The 18,395-nt window shown below is 35.3% G+C and overlaps 3 protein-coding genes across 4 annotated transcripts; 1 reads left to right on the top strand and 2 right to left on the bottom strand.

The window, feature by feature from the left end:
• Positions 1-904: 904 nt before the first annotated feature.
• Positions 905-4,897, top strand: LOC106387992 (integrin-linked protein kinase 1-like). 2 transcript variants are annotated; one of them, XM_013827953.3, is made up of 12 exons: positions 906-1,460; positions 2,476-2,550; positions 2,634-2,738; positions 2,829-2,914; positions 3,141-3,261; positions 3,358-3,437; positions 3,514-3,576; positions 3,681-3,802; positions 3,904-3,989; positions 4,143-4,267; positions 4,391-4,522; positions 4,657-4,897. In XM_013827953.3, exons 1-12 carry the CDS (start codon positions 1,032-1,034, stop codon positions 4,661-4,663), a joined length of 1,431 nt encoding a protein of 476 aa, XP_013683407.1. In that variant the 5' UTR covers positions 906-1,031; the 3' UTR covers positions 4,664-4,897. The 2 variants fall into 2 exon arrangements, with proteins under 2 accessions (XP_013683408.1, XP_013683407.1); XM_013827954.3 differs by lacking the exon at positions 4,657-4,897 and having other exon boundaries at positions 905-1,460; positions 4,391-4,526.
• Positions 4,898-4,909: 12 nt separating this feature from the next.
• LOC106387991 (probable E3 ubiquitin-protein ligase ARI11) lies at positions 4,910-8,302 on the bottom strand. Its single transcript, XM_013827952.3, has 3 exons — positions 7,927-8,302; positions 5,547-7,021; positions 4,910-5,426 (listed from the first exon to the last, which is right to left on the bottom strand). The coding sequence occupies exons 2-3, from the start codon at positions 6,756-6,758 to the stop codon at positions 5,067-5,069; spliced, it is 1,572 nt and encodes a 523-aa protein (XP_013683406.1). The 5' UTR covers positions 6,759-7,021; positions 7,927-8,302; the 3' UTR covers positions 4,910-5,066.
• Positions 8,303-8,516: 214 nt separating this feature from the next.
• LOC106387993 (UDP-glycosyltransferase 74D1) lies at positions 8,517-16,487 on the bottom strand. The gene is made up of 2 exons (XM_013827955.3): positions 15,748-16,487; positions 8,517-9,458 (listed from the first exon to the last, which is right to left on the bottom strand). Exons 1-2 carry the CDS (start codon positions 16,390-16,392, stop codon positions 8,736-8,738), a joined length of 1,368 nt encoding a protein of 455 aa, XP_013683409.2. The 5' UTR covers positions 16,393-16,487; the 3' UTR covers positions 8,517-8,735.
• Between the last annotated feature and the right edge of the window lie 1,908 nt (positions 16,488-18,395).

Here is an 18,395-nt window from a genome sequence, read left to right as displayed (position 1 = left end):
ATCTATTCAGATTTAAGTTTTTAACATATCTGTTTGGATTTGAATTTTCTCAAATATTTTCTTTTAAACATATATATTTATTCACCATATTTATTAAATACAAAAGATATCTTAAATATCAAAATTTTAATATACAACTACAAAATAATCATCAAAATCAAAAATAAAAATGAGTATTTTATTATTTTTTGGCAAATTTAAAATTTTATCAACTTAAAACTTAAAAATGTAGTGTAAAGTAAAGGCCATAACAGGATGACGCAAAATACAGCTCACACCCCCGTTACGACAGCTACACTTAAGAGACCATGTCAGATGTGGCGGCTTTCATTCACAAAAGAGCTCAAAAAGCCAAGGTTAATAATGTACTCCCTCCCCTCTGTTCCTCCCTCTGTTTTTCTAAGTAAGATTTTCTAAAGCATACACGCTTATTAAAAATTTAATAAATATTTATAATTTAATTTATTTTTTATTTTATTATACACTTTCCACCAATAAAATTTAATCAATTCAACTATTCTCAATTAATATTCTTCAAAAATATAAAAAAGTACATTAACAATATGGAAAATCTATCTTTGTGGAATAAGAAAAAAATCTAAAACATCTCGAGGTAGTATTGATCAGACCGGCGACACGTCAGCCTTATCCACACAATTTTCAACTATGAGAATTTCGTAAGGTTACTTTCATAATTACAAGAAGATTAGGGTTAATTTCATAATTACGAAAACAATATAATTTAATTACCGGTAAAAACCACCCGGAAATAAGTGGACGACGATCAATTATTAGCAAGAGTCCAAATTTACGCGGGAGCTGCCACACAATGATCGAAAGCGAAAGTCAAATCTAAGTCAATGGGAAACAGACGTCGTCCCCATAATAATGTCTCAATTAAATTAAATTATTTCCTCCCTATTGATAGACCAACGCACGCGCTTCAACCGGATCTCACCCCATTCAACAACTCTTGACTATCCGTTTGAATTTTTTTTTTTTTTGATTTTAGATTCGAAATCGAAGAAGCCATGGCGAACATCGCGGGACAGCTGAAACGTGGAATCTCGAGGCAACTCTCATCTGTATCGCTCCGCCGGACGTTCAGCCGCCAGTTCACGCGCCAGGCGTCGCACGATCCTCGCCGTATCAATATGCGGTTCAGCTTCGGCAGGCAATCTTCTCTCGATCCGATTCGAAGGAGTCCGGAAGGTTCTGGCCATCCGCAGCTCGCCGTCCCCGACAACCTCGACGCCACTATGCAGCTCCTCTTCGTGGCTTGTAGAGGAGATGTTGAAGGCGTTCAGGATCTGCTTGACGAAGGGATCGATGTCAATAGTATTGATCTCGATGGTCGTACCGCGCTTCATATAGCTGCCTGTGAAGGTCATGTCGATGTTGTGAAGCTCTTGCTTACTAGGAAGGCTAATATCGATGCTCGTGATCGTTGGGGAAGCACGGTAAATATGAAATTTCTCGACCTATATTGCATTAGATCAAATTCTTTATGGGCGGTTATAATTGAATTTGAAATCATAACCTGAACCCGATCCGAAACGTTTTAGAAAAAAATACCCGAAGGAGCCTAAGGGATAAGTATTTGGATATCAATCAAGTATTATCCGATTCCAACGGCAACCTGAATTAGTATCTGAAGTTAACTGAATTTATTGCCCCATTTCACTTAATTTGGATAATTTGAATACTTTGGGTCGCTTTCATATCTAGTTTTTTTACTTACGAGTTTACTTTCAGTTTTTTTTTTTAGTTTGGATAGGCTTTTTCCGGGTCCTCGAGTAACTTAGATAAATTTTCGTTAGTTTTTTTTAGTTCTGGTTGATCTCAGATATTGGTAAAATCCTATCCGAAATAGATATGAAAGAAACATAATCGAACTCAAATTAGAAAATATCCGAAAGACTTATGAGCAATATTCAAGAAACCGCTTACGTTATGTATAGATTTATTGACTAGGTGGATTATTCGGGTACTAGGCGGTGACTATGCATTAATGAATACTTTATTTATTTATTTATTAGTATATATTTGTATTAGGTATTTAATTTTTTAGGTTTAATTATAAAATTATTTTGATGAAGTTTAAAAATTAGATATACAAAAAACGAAATCAGATAAATTTGTGGACCTACACTAACATTGTTACTTGATTTAACCGATTTACACCAAATTACAATGAATTATATCAATTTAAACTGATTTTTAACCGACTTAATGGTTTAACCCAATCTAAGCTGATTAAATTGGATTTCAAGAAAATCGTTTTAGCTATATTCGATTTACCGCCTAGACGGATGCGCCATCTAACCCGATTTTTTAGAACATGGTTATGAGCATGGCACCAATAATTCCAAAATCTGAGCCGATCCAAAACCTAACGGATATCTTTAGACGCAAGGTTTAGTAGGTGTTCTTTAGTGCTTTTGATCTAAAATTTTGGTGTTCTTGTGTGGATAGGCAGCTGCCGATGCTAAGTACTATGGTAACATGGACGTTTACAACATCTTGAAAGCCCGTGGAGCCAAAGTTCCGGTATATATATGCATGGATCAAGCTATGTTCTGTTTCATATAATCTCCAATGCGTTTCATTACACTTTTTTTTTCTGGTATTAGAAAACGAAAAAGACACCAATGGTTGTGGCCAATCCTCGTCATGTTCCTGATTACGAGTTAAATCCACAAGAACTTCAAGTTCGGAAAGCTGATGGTATCTCAAAGGCAAGGCTTCTTTCGCTTCACTTTCCTGTGGATCATGCTTTAATTTTCCAGCTAAAATGCTTCTAACAAAAACATTTCATCATTTTCTAGGGAATATATCAAGTGGCTAAATGGAATGGGACTAAAGTATCTGTAAAGATACTCGATAAGGATCTCTACAAGGATCATGATACCATGTACGTTGTACTCTTCTCTTTAATCGGTATCTGTCTAAGTTAGCAAACAGGTCAAGACTGATTTTGAATCTCTTCTTATATTAATCTATAAATCATTAAAATCACTTCTAATGCTAATAGTGATTGATGATATGAGCTGTAAGATATTAGAATCCCTGCTTTGTTTTTATGTATTATTATGTTTGCTCTGAGATTATATCATCTGAATGATCTTACTTACTCACAGAAACGCCTTTAAACACGAACTTACTTTATTCGAAAAGGTTCGTCATCCTAATGTTGTGCAATTTGTTGGAGCTGTCACTCAAAATGTCCCCATGATGATTGTGTCTGAGTATCATCCTAAAGTAACCTTCTCTTTTACACCTTACCAGATTTGTCCCTCCTTAAACATTTTTTGGATTCTAGGAAATAATTTTTTTTGGCTTGGGTGTAACTTTCAGGGTGACCTTGGGAGCTATCTTCAAAAGAAAGGGCGCCTTTCTCCATCCAAAGTTCTAAGATTTGCCCTCGATATAGCCAGGCATGTACTCTTTTTTTGCAAGATTGTATTCCAATTTTAATGTTCTGAACAAATAAATCATTTGGCTCTTTCTCAGGGGAATGAACTATCTTCACGAGTGTAAACCAGAACCAGTAATCCACTGTGATCTAAAACCCAAGTAAGATAACTAAATAAAGAAGCATCTGCACCTTATCTTGTTCAAGAACATGGTATTGGAACCTCTCAGTTATCTAATTTCCGCAACTTCTTGTAAGGTGGCAGAAATATTATGCTCGATAATGGAGGACTTTTGAAGGTGGCTGGATTTGGTTTGATAAGTTTTGAAAAGTTATCATCAGATAAATCAAAAGTCCTTAATCACGGAGCACATATAGACCTTTCAAGTAAGTTCTAGCACAGAAGCTTTGATAAACATACATAAATTGTTTCTATTTTTGATATATTCATAAGAATGATGGAATTCATAAGCCAATTGTGTATGCAGATTACTGTGTGGCACCTGAGGTTTACCGAGATGAAATATTTGACAGAAGTGCGGATTCATACTCTTTTGGTGTCGTATTATATGAGGTATGTATGTACCTTATGGTTACCCTTAACGTCAATCATTGGTTAACACTGCTCCTCTACATTTCTTGATGGCTGTATTCTTGTCGGTTTAGTCCACTGAGGATAAAAAAAATCTCATTGAAGTAATTAAGTTAATTTAAAAAACTTTTTCAGATGATTGAAGGAGTACAACCTTTCCATCCTAAGCCCCCAGAAGAGGCAGTGAAGCTAATGTGTTTGGAAGGACGAAGACCTTCGTTTAAGGCCAAGACCAAAAGTTGTCCCGAAGAGATGAGAGAGTAAGTGTAATCATCTCTTTTATAAACTTTTTTTGTTTTTGCACTTGGTGTAGAGTAACATCATTTTGCTTGGTCCTTGATGATCCCTTACCAATACTCTTTCAATTTCAATATATAAAACAGGTTGATTGAGGAGTGCTGGGATGTTAAAGCTGTTGTTAGGCCGACATTTTCTGAGATTATAGTTCGACTGGACAGGATCTTTGGACAATGCTCAAAACAAGGATGGTGGAAAGATACATTCAAGTTTCCTTGGTAAAATTCTTTCTCTTAGCAACAACTCTTTATCAATTATGTTTTGTATCTCTGTTATCAACTTAGCCAAGCTCTCACCTCACATATGCCATGAGGTCGTTTTCTTAACCAAATGTATTTTTTTTTTTCCTCAGGAAATAGCACAGAGGACCAGGAGAGGTTTAAGCTCAGAAACAGGAGGAACTCAGCAATAAAATCGGTACGGAGAATACAGAAAACAAAAACGGCAGGTCTCTCCCATTTGTAAATGTCTTATCGTGTAACAATGTGTAAAGTACTTCAGCGAGCTATATAAACTTATCCCATGCACAGAACTGAGCATTTGGGATACAATGTATCATATTGATATAATAACTAGCAAGACAGCTCTTTATTCTTGTTGTCTCAAAACGATACCATAACAAGCTAACAAATGCATCTTTTATTCTAAAGAAAAATATTTTAATAAGGTAAAAATTATCACGAACTCTGCGGTCATGGCAGCAAAAAAAAAAAAAAAAACATAAAACAGATAAAACAAGATGGATCGTACCTCATACCGTTCTCACTTCAGCTTTCGTCTTTTGGTAGCAGGTTTCGATTTTGTTTTTGATTTGCTGCTCTCACTAAGTGCTACATCAGCAAGACCATTCTCCAAAGCTTTCACTAGATTTTCGAAGTAAGTTTTGGTTGCTTCAGTCAAACCAGTTAGCTTCCTCCGGAAGTCACCGAAATTTTTGGATGAATCTTGAGTTTTGAAGACAAAATGTTTCAACTCCTCTTCTGCACAATGATGTAGCCTCTCCAAACCAGCTTCAGCTTCCCCTTGCAAATACTCGAAAAACTGTTTCTTGGTTTGTTCCTCCTCTGGAAGGTAGTATCCATATGCATATGTCCATTTCAAAACCCTTCTACATTCAATGATCTGTAATAATAATACGAGACATCGAATCGCTTTTGAAGAAAAAAAATTGTAACAAAGGCTCACTTATAGTCTTATTACTAACTCTAGACCTTAGTAGAATGGTTGCAAGTTTACGCTAACCTGACGCCATGCCTCTACTGTGAACTGGAGCTGAGACTCTGTTGTGCATTGTCTGATACTAAGCCATTTAAGCTGCACCGACTGCAATTTCTTCAAATCTGCCATAGCTATTAGCCTCGAAGACTGGTTGCTTGCCCATCTTTCATAATAATGCATGTATCTATCGATTGCCCTTTTCGCCCTTTTTCTCTTAACATTAGTCTCATTACCACCCTTAAATTTGTGGCAATTCTTGTGACCTTTCATTGGACCAAGACAATTCCAACAAAAACGGTGTTTACAAATCGAGCATCCCATATGGTTACATCCCATGCTCTTCTCGATCTGACGTTTGCAATTAGGACAAGGCTTTGTATTCGCAAGTATCCAGTTCGTATTCTCGGATTCATCAGTGTTCTTACTTATCAATTTTGATACCGTTTCGCAATCCACAGGACGGTGAGCGTCTTCACCGCAGTTCCAGCAGAATTCATAAGAACACAAACAAGAAACATCGTAATGTTCACTTCCGCTTCCACTTGCAAAATCAATCGCGTATTCGCATCCAGGTGATGGACACCATCTAATCTTATTTCCGCTAGCTTCGACATAAGATCTAACAAAGTATCTATAGTACTTCTCCTTATGTTCTTTATCGGTTATTACCTTATCGACCATATATTGACATGCTGTCACGGCAGAACAAGAAGGTTCAGGACACTTAACTGTCAAACATCCCGGACCGTCATTGATTGTCGTAGTGATGTAACCGGTCCAACAAACATTGCAATAAGGATGACCACAAGAAAGTGTTGTCACTTCCTTCTGAGTATATGAATCAAAGCAAATTCCACATTCAATACTCACTTCTCTGTCGTTAAGATCAACGACAGGCTCCTTCAACATACCAACGAGTTCACGGACTTTCTCTTCGCCAGTAAACCATTCATCTTCGACTTTACTAACATTCCACTGGTAGTGAAGAAGCAGAACGATCGATTCGACTTGGCTTATCGAGAGAACAGTGGAAACTTGTTCAATATCGGTTCTTTGATGCTTGCGAACGTCTTCTTCCTTGAGAACCAAGTAACTTATCTGCGATCGTTTGGATGTTGAAGCGTTGTCCATGTCTTGATCGGTGAATTCATAATCGGAATCTACGGGGTTGTCACTCAATAAACTCTCCTCACCTGAATCAGTATCGACCATGCCATCATCATCGGAATAATCCATGATCGACGTATAGAAAAACCCTAAAACGATTTATGCTTTTGAGATTTATACGAAGTTAGGTTTTTCACTCAACGAAGCTCTAGGCTAACAAATTATCTCTTATAGTCATTCTCTACGACATTAGGGTTTTTACTCCACGTTGTTTAAATATTTAACCAATGAGTTCTATACACGTGTGACCCATAAGAGCTTTAAGCAGCGTCTGAAGAAGGGGGAGCCAGAACCAATAGCCGTTGGCCACATCTTTTTCCCCTCTCGCATAACTGAAACGTATACAGAAGGTATCATAAAAATCAACATTAAGAAATAGTAGTACGTTTCAATTTTTCATGCATTCAATCTTTTTCATGTAATTAGAGTAACTTAATTCAACAGCTAATTTTTTGGCCAAGAGTGCTACTTTTTCAATAGAGAAATCTACTTTATTGGTCTTTCTATTCCAATCTTATAATTACATAGACCATCTTGTGTTTATGTTTGAATAATAGAATGAGTTTTTAATGTAAAAAAAAAAACCCATAAAAGCAAAAAGTACTGAACTACAAAGAGTAAGATCAAGAAAATTTATGATATTCAAAATTTGGTTCAAACTAATGGATTCTCTTATTGGAATTCTTTTCCAGCTTGCCAGATTTTTTTTGTAATATAGTTTTGGACTTGGATTCCCTCTTCTGCTTTGACGTATCTCTGTTTCCATTTAACGATTTTTTCGTGTTTCTATTTTGTACGGGGTAGGCTTTACAAAAATCTTATAAAGCCAACAATGCCAGAATCTAATAGCGGCCTTTTACATCTAATGTGTATACTGCCCATGACATGACATGACATGACATGAATAAGTGGTAAAACGATATTCATGGTGTTGGCAATAGGTCATATGTCCATATTAGCTGATGGTAAATCTAACGAGGGTAAAAGCCTCTCTACTCAGATCCATTTTTCTAAGCAACGTTCAGTATCTTGACGTTTATATCAACTTCAAATATCTATAGTATTTCTCCCAGCTTCTTTCTTACTTATAACCTTATCAATCATATCTTTACGTGGCCGAACAAGAAAGCTAAGGATATTTAACCATCAAACATCTTAGAACCATTGTTTGATAGGCGTACTGACATAACAATATTGCAATAAAGATGACCAAATTAAAAGTGGTATCATATAATACCTAGTAATAGAGTAAAGTATTACTCCTTTGGCTTTCTTTGGTCCAAGATAATCGATCATTCCAATATTGGTTTCTCTTTCGGCCATATCGTAGGAATTTGAATAGCTGCTCATCCACATCTCAACCGTCATTTTATGCAGAATTGTCTAGAGGGAGGACCAAATTTCCCAAGAATTGTCCAAGAAGTTATTGAGATCGATCATAAACTAAAACAAAAAGAAAGATTGAAAGATGATGATAGATAACTCTCATTGAGCTCAATGAAGAGAAAATTTTAACAACTACTTCGTTAATAATCCAGGTTGCTGTCTGTCTAAAGGGAGAGATTCTTGAAGGACAAGTGCCCAAGAATATGAAGAATTCAATGAGGAATTGGATACATTCTTTCATTTTTTGGCCACGTCAACCGAATAAGCGGTTGTAATTGGAAAACATGACATGTTTTTGACAATTTGCGAATATTGTTTCTAGATTATACCCACCTGGCTTTGGCATTATGTAATAATAGCTTCAACCTTATGTATTAGCATAGACACGGCAATTATTTTTCTAGTTAGCGAAGTTTCATTCTAGAATAAAATAAAGAAAAGAAAAACTTAACTTCTTGTTTTAATCCCAAAATTTCTCAAGTCTCCAATCATTTTCAAATTGTACATACTGCAAACAACTCAGAAGCAACTACAAACCAAAAACACACAAACTGTATTATAAACTTCTTAGTTTTCTAAAAGCTCAAACAACAAATTATTATATTTTAAAATTTTCAAAACACATTATTAAGCTGAGCATCACATATTGATACGATCATGTTACTTAGCAATTTCAGCCACAAACTCATCAATATTCTTATCAGAGTTTCCCCCTTCAGACAAAGCTTCTTTTGCAAACTCCATCAATCTCAAAGCATTCTTTCTAATCTCTTTCCCTTTCTCTGACATCTCCTCCATAACTTCTCCAACACATCTCACAATCTCTTCTTTCGTGACAAACCCATCTTTATCTGCCTTTACCCTAACCCCAACCTTCCACACATCCTCTATAAACTTAGCATTAGTCGGCTGGTCGCTATAAGCCGGCATTCCAATCAAAGCCACTCCTAAGCTCAATGCCTCTAAAGTTGAATTCCACCCGCAATGCGTCATGAAACAACCAATCGATTTGTGTGCAAGAACCTTTAATTGTGGACTCCACTTCACTATCAGTCCTTTCTGACCAAGTTCCTCTATGTAATTGCTTGGTAGCTTCTTCGTCTCTGTTTCTCTAACCACCCATAAGAAATTATGGCCGGTTTGTTTTAGACCAGCTGCGACTTCAATCATTTGAGCGTCCTTTAAAACTGCTATGCTTCCGAAAGAGACGTAGATCACTGAACCATGCGGCTTTGAGTCAAGCCAGTCAAGGCATTCGTTTTGAGCACTAAAGAGGCTGAGTCCATAGTCTTTGTCACCTGCTAGTCGTTTGTCTAAGTACATTGATGGAATCATTGGTCCTATGTTCTTGACCGGCCATTGTTTCTTCATCCATTCTAGCACCTAAGAAAAGGAAGTGGTAGCATATCAATAAAGAAACGTTAGTATAGCTTGACTGAATATACACTACGTAGGTATCAATTTCATAATCAACCAAATCAGTCCATTCATATAGTATATAGCTCCTTTTTATATAACTTTTATTAGAACCCGGTTTGGTGAAGACTGTTATCTCTACTAGGGCTCACGTCAACATTATTATTAAACTAGTATAACCTCCCGTGCTTAGCACGGATCAATTTCATTGTCTTCGAAAATTATACGATCATAAAATTGCCATGACTTATCAATAACAAATTATTATTATAGTTATATATCTTCTAAACCTACCTAACACATTGTTATATAAATGTAGAAGTAGCTGCCTTCAAACAAAGCGACGTGAGTTGCCAAAACAATTTTTTTTATTTTTTTCCAAGAAATGAAGACACAATAAATGCTTAAATATATATATATTTAATTGTTATATGTGTGTATAAAATATACTGCATAAAATATGGGTTTCATAGACGTGTTTAATCTATAAATGTCGATACAAATATTGATTATACATCAAATGAATATTTATTTGTTGACATGTTTTCATGTTTGAAATATATATATCTGCAAAAATACCATTGACAGATTAGTGAAGTTACAAATTTAAATTTCTTTTTCAATTTCTGCTTCACGTAACTTAAATTTTGTCTCCCTGCCATATGAGAAATGTCTACAAAACTTAGTTCCGTATTTTGAAACAGATATTCAGATATAAATGATTATACTTTTTATCCACAAGCATAGTTTTCCACGTTGAAAATAACTTAGGTTTGTGGTAATGGAATTCTCATTTTAATAACATCTTCAGTTTAATAACATCTTCAGTTTAAATCATGTAGATTGAATCATATTGTTTTCTTTTACGGATACATATTATATTTTTCTTATGAAAAGTTAAGAAAGAATTTCTTTGCAAAATCAAGCCAAAGAAGATGAACTGTGGATAAGAAAGAAAAATGCAGAAAATTTGATTGACTCATATTTTTAAAATTTTGCTTCAGATTTATATAGCGTATGAAACTATTGACTAGGGGTGTTCAATCCGGATATCGGTTCGGTTTAAGTTCGGTTTTTTTCGTTTTTCGGTATTTCGGTTAGTAAAATATAACTACCATTCTAAATCCATATTTACTTCGGTTTATATACCGTCGGTTTTCGGTTTATTAGGTTTTATACCAAAAAACATAATTATTTAGTTTGAGATCATATTATATGAATTTTAGAGTCATATTGTCAACACAGTCATTTATTAAAAATATATTACATGTTCAAATAAAATGAACAAAAAAAGTAAAAATGCTTCTACCATCAAATAAAATAATAAAATCTATAACTAAAATCAATGCTTCAAATTTTAAAAATAAAAATATGAAACAAAACAGAAACATGAAAGAAAAGTTTTTCCACTCTTCCATATTTAGTGTTCATAAAGTCATGCTTTTTCAATCGAACACGAAATTCTATTTGTTTACAGATAAAAAAAAAGTTGTGAAATTTTTTCATTAATTATTATCCATCAAATTTATAATTTTCATATTAATTTAGTGAAGACTAAAATAAAGCAAAAAGATCAAAAGAAAACTTAGAAAATAAGATGTCTGAATTGCGATGTATTGTTATTTAATTATAGTTCAAGTGTTTTACAAATTAAGGTTCTTTATTACTATAAAATTATGGTAATAGTTATTAACACAAATTTAACTTATGTAACAAATAGATTTTCATGTATTGTTATAAAATAAATACATATTTACATGTTTCTACTTTTAATCGGTTTTGTTCGGTTTATTCGGTTTAATCGGTGATATACCAAACCATATCCAAATCCTACGGTTTTTATAAAATTATATCCATTCGGTTTATATGGTATATACCAAAACCAAACCATATTGTCTATTTCGGTTCGGTTCGGTTTTACCATATTGAACAGCTCTACTATTGACATAACTAAAAGTTACATAACATATGTGAACGTTTGATGATGCTAGTTTGCAAAATAAAGATTTTTTTCGTTGGCAGTTAAAATATTTATAATCAAATAAACTTGTTGTAATTTGTTTTTTGTTTTTTTTTTTAATTTTGTAAACACTTGTCATATGTTAAATTTTGATTGGTGGAATGACTTGTGCTTTAGTATATAAGACCATGTTTAACGGGCGGTCCTTAGTGGGATTATACATAAAATGATCCAATTAAATAAATCAAAACAAATTAAATATGATGTTATCGATCCTAAAGAGGGGATTTGGGTGACCGACTATATGATCGGTTATATGGGGCACGTGTCAGCAGTTAGGCTAAAGTATATGGTTCTGTATTATTATTTTTTTTATAATTTCTTCTCTCCTCTCTCTCCTTTCTCTTGTGTTCTCCGTCGTGCGAAAGAGAAGCGAACCGTTGATCGATCGAAACTCTCCGACGGAGCCTCCACCACCGATCCTCCGTCGCCGTTCTCGTCTTCTTCGTCGGAGAGGAAGTATCGAAACTCACCACCGATCGAAACCCACCACCGATCAAACCCCACCACCGATCGAAACCCACCAAGGACCATCCTCCGTCTTCTCCGTCTTCTCAGTCTTCTCTCGTTTCGATCCTCCGTCTTCTCTCGTCTTCTTCTCCACCAGATTAAGGATCGAAACCCACCAAGGAGGAAGACCAAGGACGAAGACTGTCTCGGTCTTGACGGCATCTCCTCGTATTCTCTTTGTCTTGACTGCGTCTCCTCCATCGCTTCTCGTCTTCTCCGGCAGAAGAACGATGCAAACCCACCACAGACGACGAGTGTTACGGTCCTCACGGCTTCTCATCTGTCGGTCTTTCAGCTCTGGCTCACAATCTCTTCAATTTGGAGATGATTTCCCAAGTAATAAACTTTCTCACCTCATCCGTCTTTCAGTTTCATTGTAATGATTAATTTTAGTATTTTAGCTAATCTCATATAAATTGTGTTGCTAATTTTGTCTTGTAAAGAGTTGGCTCTGTATTAAGCTTATCTCATATCATTGTGTTATGTTTTTTTTACAAGGTTGAGGGAGATGTTAGCGCATGGTTAAACACCAGCAAAGATGCTGTTGTAAGCAATGAGCAGAAAGCTCCTGCTTTCTGGAAACGCATTGCAGATTATTATGCAGCAAGTCCAAAGGTGGAAAGAGGTGATAAACCAGAGGCTCTTCAGTGTAAGCAAAGGTGGCAGAAGATGAACGATCTTGTTTGCAAATTCTGTGGATCCTATGCGGCTGCAACAAGACAGAAAACAAGTGGTCAGAATGAGGCTGATACTGTTAAACTTGCACATGAAATCTTCTACCACGATCATAAGATTAAATTCAACCTTCACCATGCTTGGGAGGAGCTGAGGTACGACCAGAAATGGTGTGAAGCTGCTACTTGCAAGATTGATGGCAGCGGTAAGAAGAGAAAGTGTGATAATGGAGCACAATCAGAAAGCTCCCAAGCAGCTTCAGCTCTCGGTGAGTCACCAACAAAACGTCCTCCTGGTGTTAAGGCATCGAAAGCAGCATCTGGTAAGAGAAGTATAGCATATCAGGAGGCATCGAAGGCCGCATCTGCTGAGTTTCTGGCCATGTGTTCTATTAAAGAGAGAGATTTGGCAGTTAAAGAGAGAGATTTGGCAGTTCAAGAGAGTGTTAAGAAGATGGATTTGCTTGACCGTCCCATTGCCAAACCTGAGCCACTTTCTGAATCTGAAGAAGCTCTTAAGCAGAAACTCATTACAGAGATGCTGAGTAAATAGTTCATGTTCTGTTTTTTCTTCATGTTATGTTTTTCTTCATGTTCTGTTTTTTCTCCATGTTCTGTTTGTCTTCATGTTCTGCTGAATTCGGAAGTTTCATAATGATAATGTATGTTTCAAGTTTATGTGATCTGTTATGTTATTTTATAAAAAACGAGTTTATGTGTTTTGTGAAATCTGATCTGTCCTATCTTGGCTTTGTTTATTTGTCTCTAAAATACATTAATTTGTTTATACACGTTTGATGTGCAGTGAGTGAAGAGTCAAGAGAAGTCACGAGATGTTTATACACGTTTGATCATCACACGTTTGAGAAGGAGAAGTCACGAGATGTTTAAGCAGGAGAAGTCAGGAGATGTTGACAAGAAGATGCAGTGAGAAGTCACAAGATGTTGAGAAGAAGAAGCCAAGAAAAGTGTCCTTCATTTTGTATGTATGTGTCACGAGTTTATGTATTCACTCCATTCTTCTCACGAGTTTATGTATGTCTATATATGTCTTGTAAACTCGTTGTTCTCAATACACATTCTCAAGTTGAATTCTTCTCTTCTCGCAAAACATATAAACACGTTCAATCTTTGATCTCAATATCAATACACATAACATTTGTATCTCTCTTCTCTTTGATCTAAACATTTTCTATGGCTTCCTCTTCTCATAACACTTTTGAGGGAGTAGATGGGCAAAGTTTTGATGAATATTTTGATCAATACTTTGATCAACATTTTGATAAAACATTCGAGAATTTGGCCATTAATTATGGTGATCAAGAAGTCCAAAGAAGAAGAAGAAAAAAAAGAATTCATATCGAAAGAAACCGTGAAGAAGGCGATCAACGTTTATGGAATGATTATTTCAGTGAAACTCCAACATATCCTCAAAATCTATTCCGACGACGATTTAGAATGAACAAGCCATTGTTCATCCGTATTGTTGATCGACTCTCCAACGAAGTAGAATTCTTTCGACAAAAGAAAGATGCTCTCGGAAGGCTCAGTCTCTCTGCACTTCAAAAGTGTACAGCAGCCATTCGTGTCTTGGCATATGGTACTGCGGCTGATGCTACTGATGAATACCTCCGACTCGGTTCAACTACTACTCGCTTATGTGTGGAACATTTTGTAGAAGGAATAATAAATTTATTCGGCGATGAGTACCTCAGAAGACCGACACCGGCTGATCTTCAACGTCTACTTTATATTGGTGAGCAACGTGGATTTCCCGGGATGGTAGGAAGCATCGATTGTATGCATTGGGAGTGGAAGAATTGCCCCACCGCTTGGAAAGGTCAATATTCACGTGGTTCGGCTAAACCCACAATCGTTTTAGAGGCGGTTGCTTCATATGATTTATGGATATGGCATGCGTTTTTCGGACCTCCAGGTACCTTAAATGATATCAATGTTCTTGATCGCTCACCTGTTTTTGATGATATAATAAATGGTCATGCTCCGCAAGTCACTTACTTTGTCAATGGAAGAGAGTATCATATGTCTTACTATCTCACCGACGGTATTTATCCGAAATGGGCAACTTTTATCCAATCTATTCGAGAACCGCAAGGGCCGAAAGCGGTTTTATTTGCTAAATATCAAGAAGCTGTCCGAAAAGATGTCGAACGTGCTTTTGGAGTCTTGCAAGCTAGATTTGCCATTATCAAAAATCCTGCTCGTTCTTGGGATAAAGCCAAAATTGGAAAGATTATGAGAGCATGTATCATACTCCATAATATGATAGTAGAAGACGAACGAGATGGATACACTCATTTTAATGTTTCAGAGTTTCAACAAGGAGAAGACACCGGAACTTCACATGTCGATCTCGATTTTTCTTCAGAAATGCCTACAAATATCGCCAATATGATGGGTGTTCGAACTGCAATTCGTGATCCACATACCCATCAACAACTCAAAGCCGATTTGGTTGAACATTTATGGAGTCGATTTGGATGTTATTGAGACAACTACCAAGCTCGGATGTTTTTTAAAATTATTCTCGATTATTGTACTAATTTTAATTTTAATTTTTTTTTGTTTATGTTTTAAATTTTATCTTTTAATATGTTTTATTTAATAAATAAATTTTATATTGAAAAAATATTTAATAATTTTTTTTTAAGAACCTCTAGTTAAGAAACTCCCAATGCACTGACTAAAATAGGAGTTTCTTAACTAAAGTTATTTGATTAGTTTTATTAATTAAAAAGTTACTAAGAAACCCATTAGGGGTAATAGGGTTAAACATGCTCTAAGAGATTCTTTTTTTATACATGAACCTTCGAGTCTACAACCACAGAGGAGGGACATAACATTCGCAAAGTACCAAAATTACAATTGAAATCTTCACTTAAATATCGTTATTACTAGTTTTAATTTTCATATGGTTCACATCAAGTACTAACTATTACTTTTATTTTGCAGATAATTAATAATATATATGAAAATGAACAACGAAAACTTTTTTTGTTTGTCAAACAAACAAAGATAAAAGAATAATTACCTCAACTTCGAGTTCGTCGAAAGAGTTAACCAAGAAGAAGTCAATGTGGTCAACATTCTCGAACTGGCTACTAAGCAGCTCAAACAAGGGTCGGCAAAGATTATTGTCGTACAGAAACACAGGCAGGTCACTACCCTTCAACGGAGGCATCGCAGGCAAGACGACGTCGTCTTGAAACTCCTTAAACGCTCCACGCAAGGAATGAACATAAATCGCGTTCACGGTGGAGCACTGAGTGAAAAACGAAGCCGCGGCGACGCCGGGATGTTCCCGGCAAACGTTGAGAACCCAAGGCGTACAGGAGTCGTATACGACGGCGTTTGGTTTGGGTTCCATCGAGGAGATGAGTTGAGAGAGGCTCCTAGAGACGTTTTCTTGGAACTTTGCAAAGTACTCGGGAGAGGAGTCGGTAGATGGATGGCCTTCCTCGAAGCCGTCGTCGAGGGGGACGAAAGAGAGTGGAAGAGCGGTGGCTCCCCCGGAGATGGCACGGCGGATGATGTTGTTGTGAGTGGAGGAAGTGGTGAGGAATGTGACGGTGACGTTTTTGGAGATTAGACGTTTTGAGAATTGGAGGAGAGGGTTTATGTGTCCTTGGATAGGAAACGAGAAGACTAACACTTTTGCCTTTGCTTCATCTCCCATTCTTTTCTCTCTTTTTTTTTTAATCTCTAACTTTTTGATGTTGTTGGTGATAACACTCTGTTCGAGATGTGGTGAGGAAGGATAAGAAGAACTTATATAGGATAGGGATATATATATATATATGTGCAACATTTTGTGTTGCTCTTTGTCCCTTTACTGATACACGTAAGTTAAAAGGTTGGTGGGTTAGTGATTTGGTTATATATAAGATTGTGTCTTAACTCTTACGTGTACGTATAAGACATTAGCATATCGACCTAATACTTTTACAAATGATGTGCCATAATGTTTGAAGATTTGGTTCAGTGGTACAGAATATTTGAAACTAGCCCACAATGGAAGAGTTATCTTTAAATCTATTTTATGTTATTGTATGAATTTCTAGATTATATCTTTCTTTTGTCAATATTTATTACTATCTATTGCATGTATTTTTATGGTTTATCTTATCATTTATGCATTAGTTTTATTTTTTTTATTCACTGGAAAGTAAAACTTTCTTTCTTATGTAGATTTTTCTTTTGTAGTTTCTATCATTGGCTTCATTTTATTTTGCTAAGATTTGATTGTTTCCTTTATTTTCTTTTAGTTTGGTCAAATGATTATTTTCATTCTATTTTAGTTTTGAAAATCTTTACTTTTCATCCTATTTAACATTTATTTTCACAAAAAAATCTTAAGATCATTTTATTTTGGTTAGTTATCGTACATGACTCAAGTTCTAATCATATATCATATAGTCGAAATATTTGAGTTAGATAGTTAACTATGGTATTTTCCAAGGAAACAGTCAGTTGAAAATAAAAAGAACAGTAAACGTTAAAAATCGCCATTAATCTTCCAAGTATGTAATTTCGAAAAGCAAATGTTTTGTTTATGATCAAGTATATCTTCTTCTAGAGAATATTCCCTCTTTGTTGCTGAAATATAAATCTTATTCATAGAGTTTCGACTTCAAAATGAAATCACTGGATTTTTGATAAGTAGATATATATATGTTAGTAACTTGAAGACATTCTAAAAGCATTGTAGAATTTGTAGGTTTTATATAGGACATGTTCCAGGACTTGTGATGATTGCAAGGTGCATCTCACGTCTTGGCAGAAATCTGATACTCATTAGCAATATTCAAAGTGGGATCTGAGATTTTAAGAACCATAAACATTTAGTAAAAACTTTAATATATTTATAAAAAATCATTTGAGAGGATATGTATGTATAACTTCTAAATATTTTGGTCTTGAACGGCCTCATTGCCCAGGGTTAGGTTCTACCGTGTTTATTATACAGCGGAGTGAATTTCCAATGATATATTACAGGAGGTGAACTATCGAGAAGTTCTTCATGGATCTTGATATCCACATGTCATATTGTCGACGATATCTAATTAACAAAATCCACCAAACATTATGTACTTAAATATATCTACTTGTAAACATGTGCAATCAACTGAGAAACATGACATTTTATTTACATTTATAAAATAATTTTCAATGATTTTGTAATAAAATGATCTATCTATTCTTTTTTTGTTAGCCAAAGAAATAAGATCTATCTGTTCATGTATAATATTTTACATGCAAATGTTTATGAATTTTACTTAACAGTCATTTTACATTTCAACAGTTTTGACGAGATAAGAAAAGAAATCCGACACAATAGTAGTGGCTCACAATAACGGTATCTTTCTCAAACAAGTAAGAAAAACAAAAGATAATCATTTGGATGTAAGGTGGGCTTTTGATGATATATCAATGTCGTGTACGTCTTTTATATACGTTAGTTCTGCTCTATCAATACAGTGACTCTGACACCAATCACTACCCATGATATATGTCCCTCCAAATTGTTATGCAATTCAATAAGGAATTGATTTAATGATTTACCCCGCCCACGTACGCTTATGGATGCAAGGAACACTGTAATAAAACGAATCAGTTTTATCTTTTAGAGATAAAGAAATAAAAAAGAATAATAATAAGAGAGCTTTTTTTGTCAACAAT

Source organism: Brassica napus, chromosome C3 (genome assembly GCF_020379485.1).
Source record: "Brassica napus cultivar Da-Ae chromosome C3, Da-Ae, whole genome shotgun sequence".
Classification (NCBI taxonomy): Eukaryota; Viridiplantae; Streptophyta; class Magnoliopsida; order Brassicales; family Brassicaceae; genus Brassica; species Brassica napus.
The sequence above is the reverse complement of the archived record's forward strand: the minus strand, read 5'-3'. Positions and strand labels throughout refer to the sequence as shown.